Raw genomic sequence first — 25,145 nt, forward strand, 5'->3', positions numbered from 1 at the left:
GCCAAAAGTCAACATTTGGTGAAGATGTGTTACCCTTAACAGCAAAGGAAACTTCAAATGAAACAAATAAATCTGAAGTAGAAAACGCATTCAAAGTCTATCAAGAAAATGCATACCTGGCCCGCAAAGAATGTTCCAACAAAAAAAAAAAAAGAAGTTTCATGTTAGACCTGCAACACCTGTCCACAAATGCCACTTTTTTGTTCTTCTGTTGAGTTTTACAAATACCACTTGTAGACGTTCAATTGAACTGTGCATTAAGCTGTAGCAGGGCAAGGGGCTAATAAATTGCATCTTGCTTGTATGACCTTTTATCTAGTTTGCCAGATGTTAAAGAGGTGACGTTCTATTCTGACACATGCCATGGTGCCAAAATGAGAACACCCGTGTGTCGGCAGTGTTTCTAATGGCCATGGTATTTTCGTAATTTTTCTGCAATTAATCATAAGTTTTTGATCTTGGGTCACACACACTTCTCATTTTCTTCTCGATTAGAGCGTGATCTAATCGAGAAGAAAATGAGAAGTTTTCCATTTCCCATCTACCTCTCATGAGTGGTATCAGTAGTTAGATATACAGGAAATAAATAACTGTGAAAGAGATGACAAAACAGTTTCTTTGATTTTGCATCCTTATTAAAAAAAACAAAAACTAACTATAAGAGGAAGCTTTCAACTTCTTGTTTCTCTATGTAGCATATCGCCCCCTTTTGACCATTTAAAAAATTTCGAAATCAGTACAATTTTTTAATTAATTTCAGTTGGGACTGTTTTATGTACAAAGTGTCAGCTGTGCTCTCCTATGACTAATAGTGCATTGTAAAGGTGACGAATTTTGATTAATGAACCTGCTATTAAAAAATAATAATAAATAAACAAAATTAAAAGGAGTGTGCAAATCAAACAAGTAAACAAACAAACAAAACAAAAAATATATATATATATATACATTCTTTGATGAAAGGTTAAAAATAATTTTTTAAATTATTTTCTGGTGATAACATAAAATGTGAGAGAAATTTTATGACAAATAACATCCCTATTAATTAAATACAGTGCAACCTTGATATACCACACCTCGTTATAACAGTTTTGGATATAGTGCCAGTGTGATCATGTTTCTGAAGTGGAATATAAAAAATAATCTCATACTTCACAGAGGGAGAACCAGCTAATGTAGTAGTTTCCAAATGGGTTGCCACATTCCCATGTGTGGTATATTCTTCCAAATAGCCAATTAAACTTTTATAAATAACAAGACTTATCCCAAAGTAAGTAATTACTGTAGATATTTTAGTTTTATGAATATATCTTGCCTCTATTAGGGGAGCAATAAAAAAACACACTCAACATTACTAACAAAGTAATTACACACATGGAAAACACAAAAAGTAAATATTTTCTTCTGAGAAGGGAAATAAAATTAACTACCAGTTGCAATATAATCAGTTATAAATCTTCGTGAACAGCACATAACTTCCTTTCACATGTAAATCACATGTAAAACAGTAAAACTGTCGAAGTATGCCCTGCAATACACACTGATTTGTAATCATGCAACAAAGGGTAGTTATTAAGAAAAAAAACAAAGATTTTTTGTTCCTGTAATGTAATGAGAACATTTACTTTTTTTAAAGTTAAAATTTTTACATTGCAATTGTTGGTCTGATTTTAGAGGGCACCACTACCATCCAACTCTGCTTAGCATTAATATGAATGACAAAGTCTGTTTATTTAAAGAAGCTTATAACAATGACATCTTTCTGAAAAGAACTCCAATACAGTGGACCTTATTTAAATAGACTATTTAATAAATAGTCATAAAACGTCTTAAAATAAAAAACAAACAATAAATTAGCATTTACCTTAGACTTGAAGTGCAGAGCTGATGAAATCAATGGTGGCGGGACTACATCATGTGTCAGGTATCTTTTCAGTCTTTTATTGCTAATGGCAAAGAAACTGTCCAAAGTAGACTGTTTTTTACGACTTTTTTGTAGCTTCCTTTTGTAACTTTTGTAGTAAGAAATGACTGTCTTCCACTCTGCACATCATTAGTTCAGTGTTTTCAATGTCGGGGTGTTTTTATCACTTCTCTTAAAAGCTTACAACAAAAAATGACAGTCTTAAACTCTTCAGCTGACACTTTTTTTGGATTTCTTTTTCTTCCTCTCCAGTGTCACTCTTCATAATTTTCTCCAACTCTTGTAGCTCCTCTGTTGTTAGCTCACACCCATGAGCATCAATGAGGTCCTCCGCATCCTGTTCACCAACCTCCAGACCCATTGATTTAACAAGAGTAACAATATCATTTGTCAAAGTACCATCATCTTCAAATGCATCAATGTTATGGATAATTAAATTCCAGATGTTTTTTAAGGCTGAATTTAAGCACCTGGTGGAAACATAAGTTTCCACCAGGTGCTTAAACTCATTATAATAATATTTTATTCATACTTATACATTATAATAACATTTTAATACATCCTGTAACTTTTAAATCCATTATTAATATACGTTTTTAAAATACATTCGATTTAACGGACTTCTGGCAATAATCCAGCATACTGAACTTCGACCTCCAAAAATCTTTGAGGTTGATAGCATTTTTACCAGAGGTTTATGCAAAGCAACTTGTGAACATTTTTGTGGTGTAGATTTTCTTGAAGTTTGTAATCACTTGCTGGTTCCTTGGTTGAAGAAAAGGAGTGGTGTTAGGTGGCAAAAATTTGACTTGAACAAAGTCAAATTGTGCTTCAAGAGATTGAACAAGATTGGGATCAATCATGGCCTGGCACGTTATCCAGCAGGAGCGGTGCCTTCACAGGAAGCTTATGTTTTTCAAGATAAATCTTCACTGAAGGACAGAAAACTTCAAGCTCCCATTCATTGAAGACATATCCTGTAACCCAGACCTCCTTGTTACTGCACCAAAACACTCCCAGCATGCCTTTGTTGATCTTTTGTTGTTTAAATACTCTGAGGGTGTTAGAGTGATACACAAGCAAAGGCTTCAGCTTAAAATCTCAAGAGGCATTGACACCCAACAGGAGAGTGAGCCTATCTTTCATAGGCTTATGCCCAGGTAAACTAGCCTCATCCTTAGTTATGTAGTGATGTATGTTCTCCTGGGCATTTGCTTTCAAAAGAGACTGGTTTCGTCAATGCTAAAAACCTGCTGGGGAAGATAACCCTCCTGACCAATAAATGCTAGGAATTCAATTTTAAAGGTCTCAGCTGCTTTTTTATCAGCACTCAATGCCTCCCCATGCCTTTCAATACATTGATATTCGCCCATTTTTTGAAGCGCTCGAACTGCACTGGTTGATGTAGCTTTTAAGTTTCAGATTGTCATAGATCTGGAACAATCGTTCGAGTGATGTTCCACGTGCCACACATTGAACAATAACAAAGATGCTAATTGTTTGAGAACAATTGTACGAGTGGTGTGCCATGCATTGAACAATAATGTTGTTGAACAATAAAAACGATGTTATTTGGTTGAGAACAATCGTATGAGAGATTTTCTGTGCATCACACGTCTGAAAATTTTAACCCATGTAACATTTCAGCTATATTGGAAAGCCATCAGTAACTGCAAATATCATCGGTCCTTAAAATAAATGATCGTATGGAAGGTATATTGGTTCCTGAGAATATTGGATGTGGATGTCATTGTAAATTGAGGCCCCACTTTATTGTGAACCCAATAACATTTTTTTTTTTTTTTTTGGTAATTTGTTCTAAGGCCTCGGAAGTTGAAATTTTCACTATATAACTAAGATATTTATCTCTCTGAAAGGTGATTTTTATAATAGAAATTGTATTAGTTTTATATAGAATACTGAATCATATTTTCCAGTGTATATCACTCAACTACTATCTGAAAAAAAGTCACTGTAAAATTGTGGTGCATCTTATACACCGGAAAAAACATTAAAATTACTATAAATCTACGGGCAACAAAGGCCCAATATAACCTGTTTTAATCAAATTTAAAAATTACAAAATAGTTACCTCAATTTCTCTTCAAGGCATCTTCTATACCTAACTCTCCTAAAGTGACTTATTTAAACATGATTTTAAAATGATTTAAAATACATAAAACTCTGTTAAAATTCAATTAAATATGTTCAATCCTCTTAGTCCACAAATGATCAGACACCCCCCGGGATCACAGTCAAAAGCCCCAATCCGACCCCAGAACAATCCAGTTCACCATGAAACCTTGAGTGACTGAAGACATTATGTCAAAAATTAAAAATAAATGTCACTAAAAATATCACAGAATAAATAAAACTTTGATGACGAAAATAAGTAAATAAATTACGATGAAAACGATTTTTTAAAAAACATCTTTCCTTAAAGGGACCAAAAATTGTGATTTTCGTCGTGTTCACAGGTAAGAAATATAAATGAGATATGTCGGCGAAGGTAAAGAAAGCCAACATGAGAATGACAAGAAACGTTGGATAACTTACATGGAAAATTAGTTTCCTGATACTAAGGGAAAGCGCTACTTGCTCGGTAAACAGACAGTAGGTGTTATTGGTCTGGAGCAGAAGTCGAGAACAATATATTGATTGACAGGCAGGTATGGCAAATGATGTGCTGATTGGTGCGTGAACACAACACACGATAACATCGGTTATCACTCAGAAGCACTAATGGTCACTTACCCTAATAAACGCTTTCTATAATAGTAAAAAAAGGTCAGGTTACCTTCACTTCCTGGGAGCTTGAACCCCTTCCAAAACGGAGGGGATAACCTAACCTTTTTTCTTTACAATCATGGGTGGACTAGCGCATAAACTGTTTATTAACAAAATATAAATTTTTTATTACTGTACTTTTATTTTTAAAGACACTCGTGCAGATACACACACATCATAAAGTCAATCAATACCTCAATAGCTATTCACTATATATATATATAAAGAATCTTTCTTTCTTTCTTTTCCTATTATTTTCTAACCTAATGTTTAAGGTTAGGTCACGAAATATAAGGAAACCTTTTCTATTATTTCTTAACCTACCATTTAAGGTCAGGTTATGAAATATAACGAAGGGGCTCACATCTGGTGCGTATGGGCTTGGCAGGGCCCAGAGCTGGATATCATCATCATTCTTTTCTTTCTTGGTAATTCCCTTCTACTTTATTCTCTTTCTCTCTCTTTGGGTAATTCAGAAATTTTATTTTTTTTTTTTGCCTGGTGCAGCATAAGCCTCAGGCTTCTTTGCACCACATGACTAATAATAATAATAAAAAAAATAAAGAAAAACCTTTTCCTTTTCTTTGTAACCTAAATCAACAATATAGTAAAAACACTCATGAACTCCAAACATCTGCTTTTAATAATGAGAAAAAAAAAAAAAAAAAAAAAGATAATGAAGAACATAAAAATGAATGGAACAAAACTTTTTTTTAATTTAGTTTTCATCAAAAAATCAACTAACATTTTATTTTCCTTACAAATTTCTTCCATCTTTAAAAGATTCATCACTACTATTACCTGTTTACCGTTCATCACAAAACTATTACGCACCGTTCTTTACTCATAAATATACATTATAATGCCAACCAATGACTACACAGTAGCTTGTTGTCTGTCGTGCCCACCTGAAATCATTTCATCGTTTGCTACGCCCACCTGTCAATCAATACATCCTTTGGCTGATGCTGCATAAGCTTGCTTTCTTGCATCAAATGCCTCTACTAATGCTAATGCTAAATGCTAAAAAACGAAGAAGAAATGTCAGAAGAGCAATCAGATCTTAAGTATACGACTTATTATTGAAAAATGCAAAAATGCAAAATTTGTGTTTATCCTTCTCGATTTCGGCTCCAGACCAATGACACCTACCGTCTGTTTACCGAGTGAGCAGCACTAGAGACTGGTGTCAGGAAACTAATTTCTGTGTAAGTTATCAGATGTTTCTCGTTGTTCTCGTGTTGGCTTTCCTTACCTTAGCCGATATGTCTGCATTAAAATATGATAAAAATTTAAAAAATAGAAAAGATAAAAAATGCTGATGGTGCACATCTTTACTTATTTCCTCTCTCCCCAAAATGTTGTTTAAAACGACAATTGATAATTATGGATGGGAGACAATCATAAAGTGAAATAAGTAAGTGCTGGTTAACATGATCACTGGTTAGTAATATCAGCAGCTTTATAGAATCAAATTTATAAAAAAAACCAATTCAAATCATTAAAATGCACTATACTTTCATCATTATCATAAGTTTGGTTATAAGAATCAATTTTGAATACCTTTGTGTTATTTTTCTAAAGTACATTTCTGGAGGTTACTGCCATAAAACAATAAGCAGTTTCTGGTTTATTGGGTTTTTCTGTTAGTGCAATCTATTATAAACGGGGAGTAAACTTGATCTTACTGCATTTGCAATAATACCGACAGCTAGAATTCTGTAGGTTTTAACGTTATTATGGTGAAATGTTTCCCTTCCATGAAATCTTCAATCATATAAAAAAACATAAATAAATTTTCTGAATCTTCTCTTCATTCCTCTTTTTGAGCTTTGTAAGCTTGTTACTCTGTATCTCACTTGTGTGTATCGTGTTAGTTGCAATTTGTGTGTGTGCTTGTTTTTTTGTTATTGATTGGTTATCTTTTTTACTATTTTAAATTTTACAACCAAAAAAAAAAAACCCCCCAGTCAACAGAAATATCAATTAAGTAGTATGTACAGTATTAATTAAGATATGTACATAAGTGTATATTTATTTTTATTTTGCTAACCTGCTGAAAATATTCTTCTGATTTTTCATGTATCATTAAGTTTTGTTAATTGGTAAGGTAATTAAGTGAAATTTGTGCTTTATATCTTTACTTTTATAGCCTGTGGATAATATTCCTCCTATTTTCGCTTATTAGAATTGCCGTTTAATAGAATTAAAATTCAATTTGCAAATGTGGTCACAATGACCGGCACTTAATACATATCATGAAGTGAACGATATTTTATTATGCAGGGTCCATCATAAAATTATTTGATCATGCAATCAATCAAAAGCAGGGGTTCACTAGTTCATGTGCATTAAATATTAAGCTTTGTTATTTGCAGTATCAAATGGCGATTGAAAAGAGAGATAAGTTTTGTTTGTGTTTACAATTTAAATGCATATAACTCACTACAACACAGATAAATAAGATTATCGATCTTTATAAAAGAGTCTTGGTCACCTCCTCCCCCAATAAACAAAGATGAGTCGGAACAAAGTACTCCTCTGCAGAAGAGTCGCTGTCACCAGCTACGCCGTCACACTGCTATTAGTTCCTCCACCCCCACCCTCAACGAAAGGGTGAACTTAGAACTATGTCAGGGCGCACAAACAGATAGTTTATTTCAAATAGCTAAAAATGTTAAACTTACAGGCACATGAAACTGCTTTACTGTGAGATCACCTGTTGTGTCAGCAGCTGACAGGCTATTATGCGATACGAGATGGGAGGCATGACAGCAAAACCTGACCCATGCCACAAATAAAGGTAATAATAAAATTTATTATGTTTTTTTATTTATTAAATATATTTGTACACATAATTAAATTAAATTTAATTACATATAATAAATTGATTTTCTTGTATTTATTTTTATTAAAATAAATCATCACTCCCACTTAGCAAACCTATGAATATGTGGGGGGGGGGGAGCAACAATCTTGAAATATGTAAATTAACCCATACAAATACACCAAAATTTCATTTTGGTGTGTGTGTGTGTGTGGATTAATTTTCAAAATTTAGTCAATCACTCATCTATCCATCTCCAAGTGAATTTCTTCTCCACCATATCATCTCGAATTCGTAATTAATTTAGGATTCTGTTAAACTGCATTTTATATCTTTTACTAATAGGATCTCTTTTTAAAAAAATTAAGCTATCAAGTAAAGGAACAAGATTACATTTCAGTGCAGATGATAAAATGCTTCATTGTTTTATATTTTTCTGTTTTTCTGACTGGAAAAAGTTATGTTCCCCTCCATCAATATTTGCAACGAAATGTAATCCCATTCCTTTAATTGACTGCAGCAGTGGGCCTCCAAAACTGGGCTAAATATTTAAATATTTCAAATAATCAGTGGTTAAATTTCATGTAATTTTTATTACATTTTCAATGGGAAGTTTTTAATTCCACAAGCAGCTTTGCCTGCTTATTAGATTCAATACATTTATTCACTTTTTCTACATTAAGTTTGTAGTGGGGCGACCAGCTACAGAACAAGAACCTGTAATGAACAGATTTGGAATTCGCAAATATTCACAGCATTCAGGCATTAATCTGTCTATTGTGGGTAAAAAAAATTTGATTTTTCATTTATTAATAATTTTTCAACTGATGTAGATAACTCAGTTAATGATTCATTTTACTTTGCATCAACTCAATATTTTAAAGTGCCTACTTTAAAAATTATACTAATGTGAGCTTAATTTTCTTTGTGAATTCCTCTTTTCCCTTGGCTGTTACAAGGTGAAAACACTTTTTTTTAAGTGAGTTATCTAAACTGTAATTACAAATAATGGGATAATAAAGTTTAAAGTTTGAAAAACTGAAATCTATCCCATAAGGGTATACATGTGTTAATTAGCTTAACTTCATTACTTTTAACTACTTAAAACAAAAACTAACCTCAGACATTTCATGAACTAGTAGCAAAGGAATTGTAATAGTACAAACATCACATTCGTGAGCCACTCTCAAAATATTCCTCACTCCCAAAATTACTGGATGACGGGAATTAATCTCAGCTGAACGTAATGAATCATCTGCTACCAAATGGAACACTGTGTGAACATCTGATAAGTTTGAATGACGAGTGATATAGAAATCTCCTGTTTTGAGATGTGGTTTGGAAACAAAAATCTCAAAAAAAAAAAAAAAAAAAAAAAAAAAAACCACATTACTTTTTGAGCTAAAATTTTTCTTAGTATTATTACACATTATTTATTAATAAACAAGAACAAAAAGAATTTTTCAGGATAGGAAAGATTTCTGCTCTTACAGAACTAAATATTTGATTTTTATATCCTGTGGGTCAATGGTGAAAACTCAATATTTTTATCAAAATTTTCTCATACAAGAACAGTGTATTAGAGTTTTATACCTACTTACCTTAAACCTTTCAGTACAATAGCCAACTTTTCAATTTCAAAAAGCTGGAGATCATGTAATTGTAAGCAAGAGGAACATAGGTTCTTTTTGGCCAAAACAGGTAAAAAAGCAGGGGTTCTTTTAAAGTCTACACTGCACTAGAAGAATGCAGTATAGACTTTAAAATAATTAGGAAATTTAATTTATAAATTAAATTTCACTGATAGTGTGCATGTGCATGCACACACACATTTTATATTAAAATTTATACATAGGATTGTTTACCAGTATAGTATGCTTTCAAACATTAGCTTTACCTAGGATTTTTTTCTGTTATACATCAACTGCTTCAATAAATACTGTTACGAACTTCGACCTTTTCAAAAAATGATCAACCCAGAGATTCCAGACAATATCTGGAAAGTTAAAATCCCCCATTATAAGACATTCTGATTTACTGGCCCACAATATTTCTCTGTATATTTGTTTGTTGTACTCATTACAGTTATTAGGCCTATAACACATTCTTACTCTCATTTTGCTTTCCCAGTGCTTACGTCACACCAATCTGATTCAGCAGTGCACTTGCCACCCATGTTATGAGAGCATCCTTGGATGATTGATGAAAGGTCCCCATGGACTGGACACGTGCAAATGTATCCTCAATTCACAAAGAGAGGGATCAAAGGGTGACATGTATAAATACAGACCTGTTAGTTTAACCCCTGTTCCAGGAAAAATAATGGAGTCACTGGTTAAAGAAAGAATGCAGGATTATCTAGACAAGACTGCAGTTATAGTTCCGATATATTGTTGGTAGTTAAATCTTTAAGTAACAGCATGGGTTTTTTTTAAGGGGAAATCTTGTCTGAGTAATAAATAAATTAAACAGATTCTATTTTTAAAAATGTGTAATTAGGAACTATTGCTGTGGCATGCAGCTCACTTCCTTTGAATACTTATTTGGTTTGTGGTCCTTGTCATCATATTTGTTTTGGCCCTAGCCAGAAAAGGTTAAATGAATGCCACTTGAGTTAACGGGAGGAAAACTGTTTTTTTTTTTTTTTTTAATACAGAAAAACAAGATACCAGTAGTCACTCAAACATTAAATTAAAATTTTGATTCTTATACAGTCAAAGCTCTTTATAGTGACCTTCTCTTTCATGTCCTGGAATGTTATACATGTAATGAACTATGTAATAGGTCCTGGCTGATTTCCCATAAAGCTAATACTATTTACATTTGTTTGATTCTCTGTAGCATCCCAAAAATTTCCATCGGTCTGTCTTGTTTGTCACTTTTTTATTACAATATTGACATTTCAAAATGAAATAGTATTAAAACTTATGACTAGCATTCATGCTAACCATGATAAATCAGTTGTTGGTGATTTCCTACACTCACTGGCTATTTTTCATGCTTGTTGGTATAATAAAATTAACTTTGACTAAAAGTACATTTCATTATACAGTATGTATAGACTATTTGTTTATCAATATGGCTCACAGTAGAAAAAATATGGCAGATATAAGCTAGTATGTAATCAAGTCACAAAGGAGGTTAGGCAGGTGAAGACAGATTATGAGAAATCTTTGGCAAAGAATGCAAAGAAAAACAACAAAGAGTTCTTTACTTATGTGAACTCTAGAAGAAAAGGAATGAATCAGATTGGACCACTTAACATAGATATGAAATACATTCACACATGAGGAGTTATTCAAGGAGGGGAATGCCAGAAGTTTATCAAACTCTAACAGAGAGCTAAGTGATTTTGTGATAACTGAGAGCAAAGTGGAGGAGAAATTGTTGAAGTTACACATAAAAAAATGCGCCTGGGGTGGATGGGGTCTATCCAGTTATATTAAAGGAGGCAGCAAAGGAAGTAAGCAAACCTTTAGCCATAATTATGAGAGCTTCCTTGGACTCAGGGAAGGTCCCCATGAACCGGAGATGTGCAAATGTATCACCAATTCCCAAAGGGGGTTCAAAAGGTAACAGAAGTAACTATAGACCTGTTAGTTTAATTTGTGTTATGGGAAAAATAATGGAGTCACTGGTTAAAGAAGCATTTCAGGATCATCTAGACAAGACTGTAGTTATACTTAAGACACAGCATGGGTTTGTTAAAGGGAAACCTCGTCTGTCCAATTTGATTGGATACTATGATGTAGTCACAAAGGAACTGGATGCCAAAAATTATTTTGATATCATATACTTGGATTTCAGGAAGCTTTTGATAATGTTGCACATGGAAGACTGCTGTACAAACTGGACCTGTATGGCATTAAGGGTAAGTTGCTACAATGGATAAAGGGATGGTTGAGTGGGAGACGACAGAGAATGGTAATCAATGAACACTGCTCTTCATGGACAATTGTTATTAGTGGAGTTCCCCAAGGTTCGGTGCTGGGTGCATTGTTGTTTTGTGTATTCATCAATGATATTGATGAAGGTATATGAGGCTTAATGTCCAAGTTTGCAGATGATACAAAGCTTGGCAGGGTTGTTAATAACACTAAAGACAGTATGCTACTGCACAGGATCTAGAAAAGTTAGGCAGATGGGCTAAATGGCAACTGAAGTTTAACATTGACAAATGCAAAATACTGCATATGGGTAGCATAACCCAAGAGAAACGTACCAACTGTGTGGTACTACATTCAGGGAAGTGGAAAGTGAAAACAAAATCATAAACAGACACAATGGAACCTAAAACCAATAGTGGTGAGAAAAGGAACTTAGTGTGCTTCTGAAATGAATTCCCCCTTAGGCTTTACTATATATGTATACACTGATACATATATACACTGATTAGCCAAAACATTATGGCCACCTATCTAATATGATGTTGGTCCTCCACGTGTAGCCAAACTCCATTTTGGAACTGTACCCTCAAAATATAAGGAAGATTAGATCTTGCTGTTATGTCCATCGTAACCTAAAAAGACATCAATCACACGATGGAAGAGATGGGGGTTTCCAAAGCTTTGCTCTGGAAACTAATCATGGGTTCCATCACTTCAAGCCTCCAATAAGCAAAGTGGTGGTATTTCATCGGTTGATGGAAGTCAACCACCTAGCATTGCCTGGTAACACAGAGGAGTGGCAATCCTCCATGTGGCGTGGATGCCACACCTCAATCCATGCTTATGTTGGTTTGGCCTGGGTGGTCACCTCCAATATACTAGGTGCCATATTTCAGGACTTGCACATGTGGGGTTATGCCTAGGATTACTAACAGTCCCACCATCATGATGGTGCAAGTAGATCATTTGATATGCACATAATGACCACACTTGAGAGGGTGCTGACTCTCTTTAAGAATTACTGCTGTGAATTACAGGCTCCAAAAAAGCGATAGGTGTTTGCCTTTTTATTTACATAATTGTTATTTATATTGTACTTTATATGTAGTCTTATAGTTATAGTTATGCTGGTTATTTTTATTTTAATTTAGATAAAGAGTTTTTGTGGATTACTACTTAATATACGTAAAACCGTTATTTCATTTGAATCTTGCAGCCATTGTTTTTGTATAGAGGTAGAGAATTCAAATTTTTAAATGAGGTAACTAGGTAGCTCTAACATATAATTATATAGCATAATATGCATCATTGTTTCTATTAGATAGCGTAGTATTGACATTTAATTAATTAAATTTATTGATCTTATTAATTTAAAATATCATGCCCCAAACTAGAGCAGCAAAGCAACGGTCACAAAGTGGCAGGAGTGCTGTGACTCGGGGGAGAAGTTAGGGGGTGATTCTCCAACGCATCACAGCCTAAAAAAATGTCCAGCTTGCGAAATGTTTGCCGAACTCTATGGAACAGAACATGATATTGCCATGGGGGATGTCTTTGTGTTTGCGCGATGTAAGGAGTTTAAGGAAATCAGGCGACAACTCAGCGTTGTTACGGGCCTATATGAGAGCTTGAAGGACAGGGTGGATGCCCTCGAAGGATCTAAATTGAGGGCCCATCAAGCTCTCAGCTGCCCACATCAACACCAGAGCTTACACTTGGTCATCGCACGACACAGCAGCAACCCCCAAGGCAGAATGCGCTGGTCCCAAAGGAACTAGTAGTTGTTGGTGACTCTATTGTCAGGGAAATGGGGAACATGCTTTGTAAAAAGGATAGGTGGAACAGGACCAGGGGCCAGGGGCAAAGGTTGATGATGTTGTACAGCAGATATCACCTTTTAAGGGCACAAAAGGTGATATAGTTGTACACATTGGCACTAATGATATTAAGAGTAGGAGGCCGACAGAATTACTTAACAAGTACAGGTCACTGTTGAACAAAAGCCGTGAATTAGGGTTGAATTTGAAAGTGTCTGCAATTCTGCCCAGACACGATAGGCGGGAGTATATGATGAGAGCCTTGTCGGTCAATTTGGCCCTGGAAAGATTGTGCAAGGCTCAAGGAGTAGAATTTTTTTCAGCCTGGACTGAGCTTGTTAACAGGAGAGACTGCTTCTACAGGGATGGGATACTTTTAAATAGAAAGGGTGCAAGAATATTTGCTGATGCTATGGAGGCAGTGGTAGGTGGGTCGGAAAACTGCTAGCTTGGGGGGGGGGGATACAAGGACTAATAGTTTAAAAGTAGCCGCAGGCAGAGGTGAAGGTGATTCTTCAACAACTTCTATTAGAATAAGTAGCTACCTGGAGCGAGGGGGTGTTGGGGGTTTCAGGGACGGATGGCAGTCATCGTGAAATATGTGGATATATGGGATGTGTTAGAGGGAATAGGAATAGGTGCATGTATGCCAATGCTAGAAGTATAGTAAATAAATTTGATGAATTTGAAGTGTCGGTCAAGACATCAAAGGCAGATATAGTTGGCATATCAGAGACGTGGTGTCACACTGATATTAGGAATGCAGAATTGGAATTTGGAGAGTACAATGTGTACAGAAAGGATTGACAGGATAGAAAGGGAGAAGGTGTCGTGCTGTTAATTAAGAAAAAGATAAAATCAAAAGAAGTGCATCCAGTTGATATAGATGAACAGTGCACTGTTGAGTCAGTTTGGTGTGACATAAGCACTGCAAAAGCAAAAATAAGAGTAGGAGTGTGTTATAGGCCTAATGACTCTAATGAGTACAATGAACAATTGTACAGAGAAATAGAGTGGGCTAGTAAATCAGAATATCTTATAATGGGGGATTTTAACTTCCCAGATATTGGCTGGAACTTGTGGGTTGGTCACTCACACATTAGAAAGACTTTTGTGGATTTATTGGATGATTGTTTTCTGCAGCAGTAGCATGTTAGAGAGGCAACCAGAGAGGGTAATACTCTTGATTTGGTTATCAGCAGTGATCATTCGTGTATTAAGAATTTGCAGATAAAGGAACCACTAGGTGGCAGTGATCACAGTGTACTGATGTGGGATTCACTTAAAGATATAATTACCATCAGGGGTAAAGGAAAGGGTTTTTGCTTCTGTAAAGGTGAGTACAGTGGTCTCAAACAGTTTTTAAATTCTCTACAATAGGATCAACTGACGATGTTACCAACAGTAAATTCTAAGTGGGAAGCATTCAAGGAATTAATTGTGGAAGCTACTAAAAGGTTCATACCTATTAAGAAATATTGTCCAAGGTTTAGGCCTAAATGGTTATCAAATAAACTAATAAGACCCGTGACAGAGAAGAAAAATGCATGGAATGCATATAAATTATCAAGCGACTGAGAAGACTATGGCAGATATAAGCTAGTCTGTAATCAGGTCACAAAGGAGGTTAGGCAGAAGATGCTAACAAAAACAGCAAAAACATCCTTCGCAAAGGATGCTAACAAAAACAGCAAGGATTTCTTTACTTATATAAACTCTAAAAGGAAGGGGATGAATCTGATTGGTCCACTTGACATCGATGGTTTGACTGTTGATGATCCTGCTCAAATAGCAAACAAACTGAATGAGTATTTTGCATCTACATTCCCAAATGAGGAATTATTAAGGTTTGAAAATGGCAGAAGGTTATCAAATTGTAGCAGGATACTTAATGATTTTGTAATAACTGAAAGCAAAGTGGAGGAGAAATTGTTGAAGTTAAACATAAGAAAATCACCTGGGGTGGATTGGATCTATCCAGTTATATTAGAGGAGGCGGCAAAGCAACTAAGCAAACCCTTAGCCATAATTATGAGAGCATCCTTGGACTCAGGGGAGGTTCCCACGGACTGGAGATGTGCAAATGTATCCCCAATTCATAAAGGGGGATCGAAGGGTGACACGAGAAATTACAGACCAGTTAGTTTAACTTCTGTTCCGGGTAAAATAATGGGGTCACTGGTTAAAGATGCATTGCAGGATCTTCTAGACAAGACTGCAGCAATAATTCAGACACAGCATGGGTTTGTTAAGGGAAAGTCTTGTCTGACAAATTTGATTGGTTATTATTATGTGGTTACAAAGGAACTGGATTTTGATATCATATATTTGGATTTCAGGAAAGCTTTTGCCACTGTTGCGCATGGAAGACGATTGTACAAATTGGAGCAGAATGGTATTAAGGGTAAGTTGCTACAATGGATAAAAGGATGGTTAACTGGGAGAAGACAGAGGGTGGAAATCAATGGGTGCTGCTCTTCGTGGACTAATGTTATTAGTGGAGTCCCACAGGGTTCGGTGTTGGGTCCACTGTTGTTTTGTATATTTATCAATGATATTGATGAAGGTATATCAGGCTTAGTGTCGAAGTTTGCAGATGATACAAAGGTTGGCAGGGTTGTTAATGACAGTAATGGTAGTGTGCTACTGCAATAGGATCTAGATAAGTTGGGCAGATGGGCTAAGAAGTGGCAACTGAAGTTTAAACTTGACAAATGCAAAGTACTGCATATGAGAATAAGTAACCTGAGAGAAAAGTACCAACTGTGTGGTACTACACTTAAGGTGGTAGAAAATAAAAAAGACCTGGGAGTAATTGTGCAGTGAGATATGAAATTTTCTGAGCAATGCAGACAGGCTGCAGGGCAGGTCATGGGGTTTTGTCAATGATATATAAGAATTTTGCTAGCAGGGAAAAGGAGGTGATTGTCCCTCTGTATAAGGCAATGGTCAAGCCACGCCTTGAGTACTGTGTACAAGTCTGGAGGGCTCATTTTAGAAAGGATGTAGATTTGCTTGAGTGTGTACAGAGAAGGGCAACAAGATTGGTGAGGGGAATGAAGGAATCCTCTTACCAAGAGAGGCTTATGTTTGGCAAATTGCAGTGGCTGGAGACTAGCCACCTGCACGGTGATCTGATTGAGGTGTATAAGGCCTTGAATGGGTTGAGCACGCTGAATTCTGATGGGATCCTTCCGCTTGTTCAGATTACGAACCTAAGGGGGCATAAATTGAAATTAAGAAAGGACAGATGTAGAATAGATGTGCGGAAATTTGCCTTTAGCCAGCGGGTGGTTAATTGCTGGAACAAACTTCCATCTGTCGTTGTGGAAGTTGATAGGTTGAATAAATTTAAGGAGGAACTGGACAGGCATTTGGAGGGAATGGTGTGATATTTTTTTTTTTGGCTGATGCTGCATAAGCTCATACATTTGCTTTCTTGCATCACATGCCACTACTACTACTAATTTTATTAGATACTACGATGTGGTCACAAAGGAAATGGATGCAAAACATACTTCTGATATACATGGATTTCAAGAAAGCTTTTGATACTGTTACACATAAAATACCGCTGTACAAATTGGAGCAGTAAGGCATTAAGGGCAAGTTGCTGCTATGGATAAAGGGATGGTTAAGCGGGAGAAGACACAGAGTGGTAATGCATGGATGCTGATCTTCGTGGAGTAATGTTATTAGTGGATTCACCCAGGGTTCGGCACGTTATTTTCTATATTTATCAATGAAATTGATGAAGGCTTAATGTCCAAATTTGCAGATGATACAAAGGTTGGCAGGGTTGTTAATGATGCCAGAACAGTATATAGAAAAGTTGAGCAGATGGGTAGCAATAACCCCAAAGTAACATACCAACTGTGCAGTACTACATTCTGGGTAGTGGAAAATGAAAAAGATCTGGGGGTAATTGTGCAGTCAGATATGACATTTTCAGAGCAGTGGAGACTGGCTGCCATACATGGGGTCTTGTTAATGATATACAGGAACTTTGCTAGTGGAGTAAAGGAGGTGATTATCCCTTTGTAAAAGGCAATGGTCAGGCCACACCATGATTACTGCATACAGGTCTGGAGATCTAATTTTAGGAGGGATGTACAGCTGGAACAAGTACAAGGAACAATATATCAGACTTAATGTCCAAGTTCGCAGATGATACGAAGGTTGGTTGGGTTGTTAATGACAGCAAGGATGGTGTGCTACTGCAACAGGATCTGTAAAAGTTTAGCAGATGAGCTGAGAGGTGGCAACTGAAGTTTAACATTGACAAATGCAAAGTGCTGCATATGGGTAGCAGTAACCCCAGAGTAACATACCAACTGTGCAGTACTACACTCAGAGTAGTGGAGAATGAAAAAGACCTGGGGGTAATTGTGCAGTCAGATATGAAGTTTTCTGAGTAGTGCAAACAGGATGAAAGAGCAGCTCATGGGTTCTTGTCAATGATATATAGGAATTTTGCTAGCAGGGATGAGGTGTTATCCCCTCGCATAAGTCAATGGTCAGGCCACACCTTGCGTACTGCATACTGGTGTGGAAACCTCATTTTAGAAATGATGTAGAGCTGCTGGAAAGAGTACAGAGCAGGGCAAGAATATTAGTGAATGGAACAAAGGGTTGATCTTATGAAGAATGGCTTAAGTTTTGCAAATTACAGTGTCTGGAGATAGGCACCTTCACGGTGATCTGATTGAGGTGGACAAGGCCTTGAATGGTTTGTGCAAGCTCAATGCTGATGGGATTCTTCCTCTTGCCCAGATTAATCACCTGAGGGGACATAAATTCAAACTGAAGAAAGACAGTTGTAGAATAGATGTGTGGAAATTTGCCTTTAGGCAGCAGGTGGTTGATTGCTGGATATTTTGCAGGATACATTGACATATGAGGAATTCTTGTTCAAAGTGGATATCAGAATAAACTTTCATCAGTTGTTGTGGAAGTTGACAGCTTAAATAAATTTAAGGCTAGACAAACTTTTGCAGCAAATTGGATGGTGAAATGGGAAGTGTGTGTGTGTGTTTTTTTTTTTTTTTGGCTGATGCTATATAAGCTTGCTTTCTTGCATCATATGCCTCTACTAATGCTAATGCTGATTAATCATTCACATGGGAACAATGCTTGCACCAAGAATCTAAGATTACTGAAAAAAAGCCCATGATTTGCAACAAAATGTTTTTCATTATTCATGAACAGAAATATATATATTTTTTACTAATAACAGGATGTCTGCACTTTGCATGAAATATACTGCCTACAGATCATCTATATAAATTCAGGCTTTATTAGATCACCTAAATAGCACAATACTAAATATTTATTATCACGGAAAACAACTGTCTCTAGATGAAACAGGCTGATATTGAATATATTCAAAATAAAACACATAGATATGGAATCACTGAGCCAAATGGACCTGAGGTGACTAAGGATATATAGCAACAGCAATTAGATGAGGTGGGAGGAAAACATATTGCTGAAAATGTAGTACAGAAACTTATGGAATAGAAGATGCATGTTTGACATTCTTTGTATATTGGTAACTTTTACAATTCCTATACTCTTGAAAGGCCAAGATACTGTATCAGTACAATGCATGCTCAAGAAAAGAAAATCCAAAGAATGTCTCAACAGCAAAGCTAAAAGCGGTGAAAGTATATACAGTTATGCCAATGGCATGGAAGTTTAAAAAAGATAAGACAAGAGAGACATTCTGATATATTCTGTTGAGTTTCAGCACGAAATGCTAGAAGTCAGGAACAAGAAACCAAACAAAAAATAAAACCCAAAGCCATTACTAAATACGACAAATATGTCTGAAGTGGATGCCAATGATGTTTTACTAATCATGCGAAAGAAAGACAGCCAGTAGAAGAAATGCTAATTCATATTTTCAAATTATGCTTCTGAATGTCTTTCATCTTTTCAATAAGAATACAGAAATAAAAATGAATTACAACTTTTGCCTTACTGTCATAAGAGATCTTACCTCATATGCTCAAAAGATGCCCTATTCCTTCAGGTTGCTGTTACTAGAAGAACACTGAAGGACATTTTGAACATGATAATGAAATTCCCTCTAAACTGAGGGCCAAGTAACACATAAAGGATGTCACTGATATCTTCAGCTGGTAAAAGGAAAGGTACAATTATTATTACAAGAAGTGGCTGAAGAAACCAGCACTGTTTCAACTGCTTTGTTGATTATCATAAAAGGCAACAGTGATTACTAAAAAAACCAAAAATATTTATTTGCAAAAACTATGCTGGTTTTATTTAAAATCTTTTTTTTTTTTCTAAAAGTAACTAAGGCTACAAGGCACCAGTGTATATTTTCTATAAATTGCATGTACTTTATGGTTGATTTTCCTGCAAGAAAAACCTGAGTTTCTGCAGGGTAGAAACCATGCATCTCTTGTCTGTGGTCATTTAATTCAGACGTTGCGTGAAAAAAAAAAAAAAAAAAAAAAAAAAATATATATATATATATATATATATATATATATATATATAAATAAAAAAATAACGTCCATAAAAATGTGAAATAGTCCATAAAATGAAGGGAATGCTTTATGTACCCCCTTCAATTTATGGACACAGCTGCACTCCCCAGTTTAAAAATCTTTACAAGATGAGCACAACAGTCATACCATCTGAAGTATATCTAATGCATATTATTATTAAATTACAGTTGCTCAGAGTGAAACGGATACAAAAATATAGATTGTGACAGGTTTAATAATAGGAAATATACATATATTAGATTAGATACATACCTTCTTCAGTTGAAATGAAATGACAGTTAGAATGGAGGCGTGTATTGCCAATCTTGTACATGAAGAGCATGGGCAGCGTTTGTTAATGGACAGGATTGTTGCTTCGGTGATAGGGTGGACTTGACAACCACTGTTCCTATTCACTAAGGTATTGGAGTATTTTATGTTTAACGACTCCAACCAGGCGCCGTGCAGATAATGGCAGGACTTATCCACAATCACGACATTGCAGTGTGGGTTGCCCAAACGTGTTCGGCAATAGCTGAGTGCTCCACATCCGCTAAGCAGATTGCTCTTTTGTGTTCGGAAAGGATTTTTTTCGAGCAGTCTCCCAGTTTCGCCGATGTAGCAGCTAGTGCAGTCATGGCAAGAGATGCGGTAGACAAATCCGCTCTGCAGTAGGGTGGGGACAGGTGTTTTTACCTTAGAAATGAGGGATCGTAATTTTCTGCCTGGGAGTTGTATACACTTTATCCCATGTGATTTTAAGATTCTACAAACGTGTTGTGATAAGTTTGGGATAAAGGCGCTCGTGGCTGAGTGATCACCTTGGATGTTTCTGTTGGTCGCTACGCGGTCGCGTGCCTGTAGGTCACACCAGTCAAGGGTATTGATGGGATAGCCACACCTCGTAAGATCCGCCTTGACTTTAGCGATTTCGGTGCGCCTCTCATTTACAGAGCTAGAGTGTATCGAGGGGCGAGTTAGTAAATTGGCCAGCACACATAGGTTTACAATGGACTGTTGTCTTCAAGTACGTGTCCACGCGCCGGACAAGAGTGTCTAAGTATGGTATGGTGTTGTTTGACTCTAGCTCGATCGTGAATTTAATGAAAGGTGACAGAGAGTTGAGGTGGTCTAAGATTCGGTCACCTGAATTTATGGGGATAACTACGAACACACCGTCCACATAGCGAAACCAAAAGACAATGGGATCTGGTACGTTTGTAAATGCACGACCCTCTAATTCCTCCATTGCGATGTTTGCCGTGACTGAACTAACGGGGGAACCCATGGCTGTGCTGTGTACTTGTTGGTAAATGGAGTCGTTAAACATGATTGTACCGCCTGTTAATCACAGTCTGAAGGCGGTGGAGATATCGTCTGGTGTTAGTTTGGTTCTGCTGCCAATTGTTTCGTCACTATCTAAGAGTTGTTTTGCACATGTGATGGCAAGTTCTACTGGGATGGAGGTAAAAAGTGAAACGACATCAAACGATGCCATAACCTGATCTTGTGAGATGGATATGGTACGGATCCTCTCTATGAACTCACTACTGTTGGAGACGGTGTTGGTGGTCTTGCCTACTAGAGGAGAAAGGAGCCTCGAGACAAACTTAGAGGTGTGCTTTCTTTGTGCACTTTCGGTAGTCCGTAGAATTGTGGGATCTGGCAGTCGGAGGCACGGAGGTGATTACGTGTTGATTCTGTTATTTTCTTCTGTTTGAGCCAACTCGTGATGAGGATGTTCACTTTTGACTCCCATCATTCCAAGGCTTTGATGGGGGGAACGGTTAAGGGCATGTAAACAGAAGTGTCCTGCAAGAGCAGCAAGGCTTTTGTCTCGTAATTTACGCGGTTCATTACGACTGTTCAACGTCCTATGTCTGCCGGTAGGATGACGATGGATGAGTCTCGTTTCAGTGTCTTAAGGGCAGAAGTTTGTTTGTGGCTGAGATTGGAAGAAGCGGGGCGAGCATGGTGTAGAATTGCTGCAGTTTTTAGGCGAATTTTGTTTGCCACATTTTCAAGGAAACGTGTTAAACAAACTTCTACGCCTAAGGCAATATCAGTGATCGGTGGGTTTCTTGGGAGACCAGCAAATTTCATACCCAGAGTCAATAGGTCTCTTTGTTCTGTAGATAACTGTTTGTTGCTCAGGTTCAGTACAAAATCTGTGCAACTTGTTGAAGAGGTATTATGCTGATGACAAAATTGACGGGATTCATTAATTAAATGTCGAGGCAGTGTTAGGTGGGTCGGAAAACTGCTAGATTGGGGGGATACAAGGACTAATAGATTAAGAGTAGCCACTGGCAGAGGGGAAAGTGATTCTTGCACTGCTTCTATTGGAATGAGCCACAGCCTGGAAAATAAGATGCAGGATATTTCAGAGACTGCTGGGAATCATTGGGGTACAAGTAAACACATGGGTTGTGTTAGGGTAGCTAAGAAAAAGAACAGGTGCATGTATACTTGCGTGTACACCAATGCGGGGAGTTTAGTAAATAAATTTGATGAATTTGAGGTATTGCTCAAAACATCAAAGGCAGATATTGTGGGCATTTCAGAGACGTGGTGTCACACAGATATAAGGAATGCAGAACTGGAATTTGGGGAGTACAATGTCTACAGAAGGGATAGACAGGATAGGAAGGGAGGAGGGGTTATGCTATTAGTTAAGAAATACATAATATCCAAGGAAGTGAAGCCAGTCGACATTGCTGGACAGTGCAGTGTCAAGTCAGTTGGGTGCCACATAAGCATTGGGAGATCAAAATTGAGAATAGGAGTGTGCTATAGGCGTAATGACTCTGATGAGTATAATAAGAAATTGTACAGGGAAATAGAGTGGGCCAGGAAACCAGAGAGTCTTATAATGGGGGATTTTAATTTCCCAGATATTGACTGGAATTTGGGGGCAGGTCACTCACACACTAGCAAGGCTTTTGTGGATTTATTGGATGATTGTTTTCTACATCAGCATGTTCGGGAGGCAACTAGAGGGAGTAATACTCTTGATTTGATTATCGGTAGTGATTCTTCATGCATTAAGAATCTGTAGGTAAATGAACCACTAGGTGGCAGTGATCACAGTGTGCTGAAGTGGGATTTACTCAAAGAGGTAACTACCATTAGTTGTAAAGGGAAGGGCTATTGCTTTCGTAAAGGCGACTACGATGGACTGAGACAGTATTTAAATTCTATACAGTGGGACCAACTGATGATGTTCCCAACAGCAAATTCAAAATCGGAAGCATTCAAAGAACTTATCTTGGAAGCTACTAGGCTTTACATACCAACTAAAAAATATTGTTCAAGGTTTAGGCCTAAGTGGATGTCAGATGAACTAATGAGACATATGGCAGAGAAGAAAAATGCATGGGATACATACAAATTAACACGTGACACAGAAGCCTATGATAGATACAAGTTGATCTGTAACCAAGTTACAAAGGAGGTTAGGCAGGCGAAGGCAGATTACGAGAAATATTTGGCAAGGGATGCAAAGAAAAACAGCAAAGAGTTCTTTACTTATGTAAACTCTAGAAGGAAGGGGATGAATCAGATTGGTCCGCTTGATATCGATGGGTCAACTGTTGACGATCCTGCTCAGATAGCTAACAAACTAAATGAATATTTTGCATCGACATTCACATATCAGGAGTTATTCAGCGAGGGGAATGCCAGAGGTGTATTCAACTCTGGCAGTAAGCTAGAGAATCTTGTAATAACATTGAGTAAAGTGGAGGAGAAATTGTTGAAGATAAATACAAGAAAGGCACCTGGGGTGGATGGGATCTATCCAGTTATATTAAAGGAGGCAGCAAAGGAAGTAAGCAAACCCTTAGCCATAATTATGAGAGCTTCCTTGGACTCAGGGGAAGTACCCATGGCCTGGAGATGTGCAAATGTCACCCCAATTCACAAAGGAGGATCAAAGGGCGACACAAGTAATTATAGACCTGTTAGTTTAACTTCTGTTCCCGGAAAATTAATGGAGGCACTGGTTAAAGAAGCACTGCAGGATCATCTAGACAAGACTTCAGTTATAACTCAGACACATCATGGTTTTGTTAAGGGGAAGTCTTGCCTGACCAATTTGATTGGATACTATGATGCAGTCACAAAAGAACTGGATGCAGGGAATAACTTTGATATTATATACTTGGATCTTAGAAAGGCTTTTGATACTGTTGCACATGGAAAACTGCTGCACAAATTGGAGCAGTGTGGCATTGGAGGCAAATTGCTGCTATGGATAAAGGGGTGGTTGAGGGGGAGAAGACAGAGAGTGGTAATCAATGGACACTACTCATCGTGGACTAATGTTATTAGTGGAGTCCCTCAGGGTTCAGTATTGGGTCCATTATTGTTTTCTGTATTTATAAATAATATTGATGATGTTATATCAAGCTTAATGTCCAAGTTTGCAGATGATACGAAGGTTGGCAGGGTTGTCAAGGACACTACTGACACTATGCTGCTGCAACAGGATCTGGAAAGGTTGAGCAGATGGGCTGAGAGGTGGCAAATGAAGTTTAACATTGACAAATGTAAAGTACTACATATGGGAAACAGCAACCCCAGAGCAACGTATCAACTCTGTGGTACTACACTGACAGTGGTAGAGAATGAAAGGGACCTGGGGGTGGTTGTGCAGGCAGATATGAAGTTTTCTGAGCCGTGCAGACGGGCTGCAAGAGTAGCTCATGGTGTATATTGTCGATGATATACAGTAATTTTTTTTGCAGGGATAAGGAGTTGATTATTCCCTTGTATAAGGCAATGATCAGGCCACACCTAGAGTACTGTATACAGGTCTGGAGTCCGCATTTCAAGAAGGATGTAGAGATGCTGGAATGAGTACAGAGAAGGGCAACAAGATTGGTGAATGGAACAAAGGGGTGCTCTTACGAAGAAAGGCTTAAGTTTTGCAAATTACAGTGTCTGGAGACTAGGCACCAGCGAGGTGATCTGATAGAGGTGTATAAAGCCTTGAATGGTTTCAGCATGCTCAATGCTGATGGGATTCTTTCTCTTGCTCAGAATAATCACCTGGAGGGCATAAATTCAAATTGAGGAAAGACAGATGTAGGATAGACGTGAGGAAATTTGCCTTTAGCCAGCGGGTGGTTGGTAGGTGGAACAGACTTCCATCCCTTGTCGTGGAAGTTGATAGCCTAAATAAGTTTAAGGCTCAGCTGGACAGGTATTTCGAACGAACAGAGGGGTGAAGTGGAAGTGGTTATTTTTTATTTATTTTTTTTTTTTTTGGCTGATGCTGCATAAGCTTGCTTTCTTGCATCAAATGCCTCTACTAATGCTAATGCTAAAGCATCAAACTTACGTGTTTGACGTGTACAATACCGTTCAGATTCTCTGATGGCTTGG

General features: G+C 37.0%; 1 protein-coding gene across 1 annotated transcript in view; it reads right to left on the reverse strand.

The window, feature by feature from the left end:
• LOC150083166 (FERRY endosomal RAB5 effector complex subunit 3-like) overlaps positions 1-25,145 on the reverse strand; it is a 1,535,539-nt gene that overhangs the window by 959,266 nt on the left and 551,128 nt on the right. Inside the window, exon 11 of the mRNA XM_090378412.1 lies at positions 8,657-8,890. Within this exon, the coding sequence (XP_090234538.1) occupies positions 8,657-8,890 (234 nt within the window). The remainder of the gene's footprint in view (positions 1-8,656; positions 8,891-25,145) is intronic.

The sequence above is a fragment of the Mastigoproctus giganteus genome, chromosome 7 (genome assembly GCF_048544385.1).
Source record: "Mastigoproctus giganteus isolate SK-2022 chromosome 7, ASM4854438v1, whole genome shotgun sequence".
Lineage (NCBI taxonomy): Eukaryota > Metazoa > Arthropoda > Arachnida > Uropygi > Thelyphonidae > Mastigoproctus > Mastigoproctus giganteus.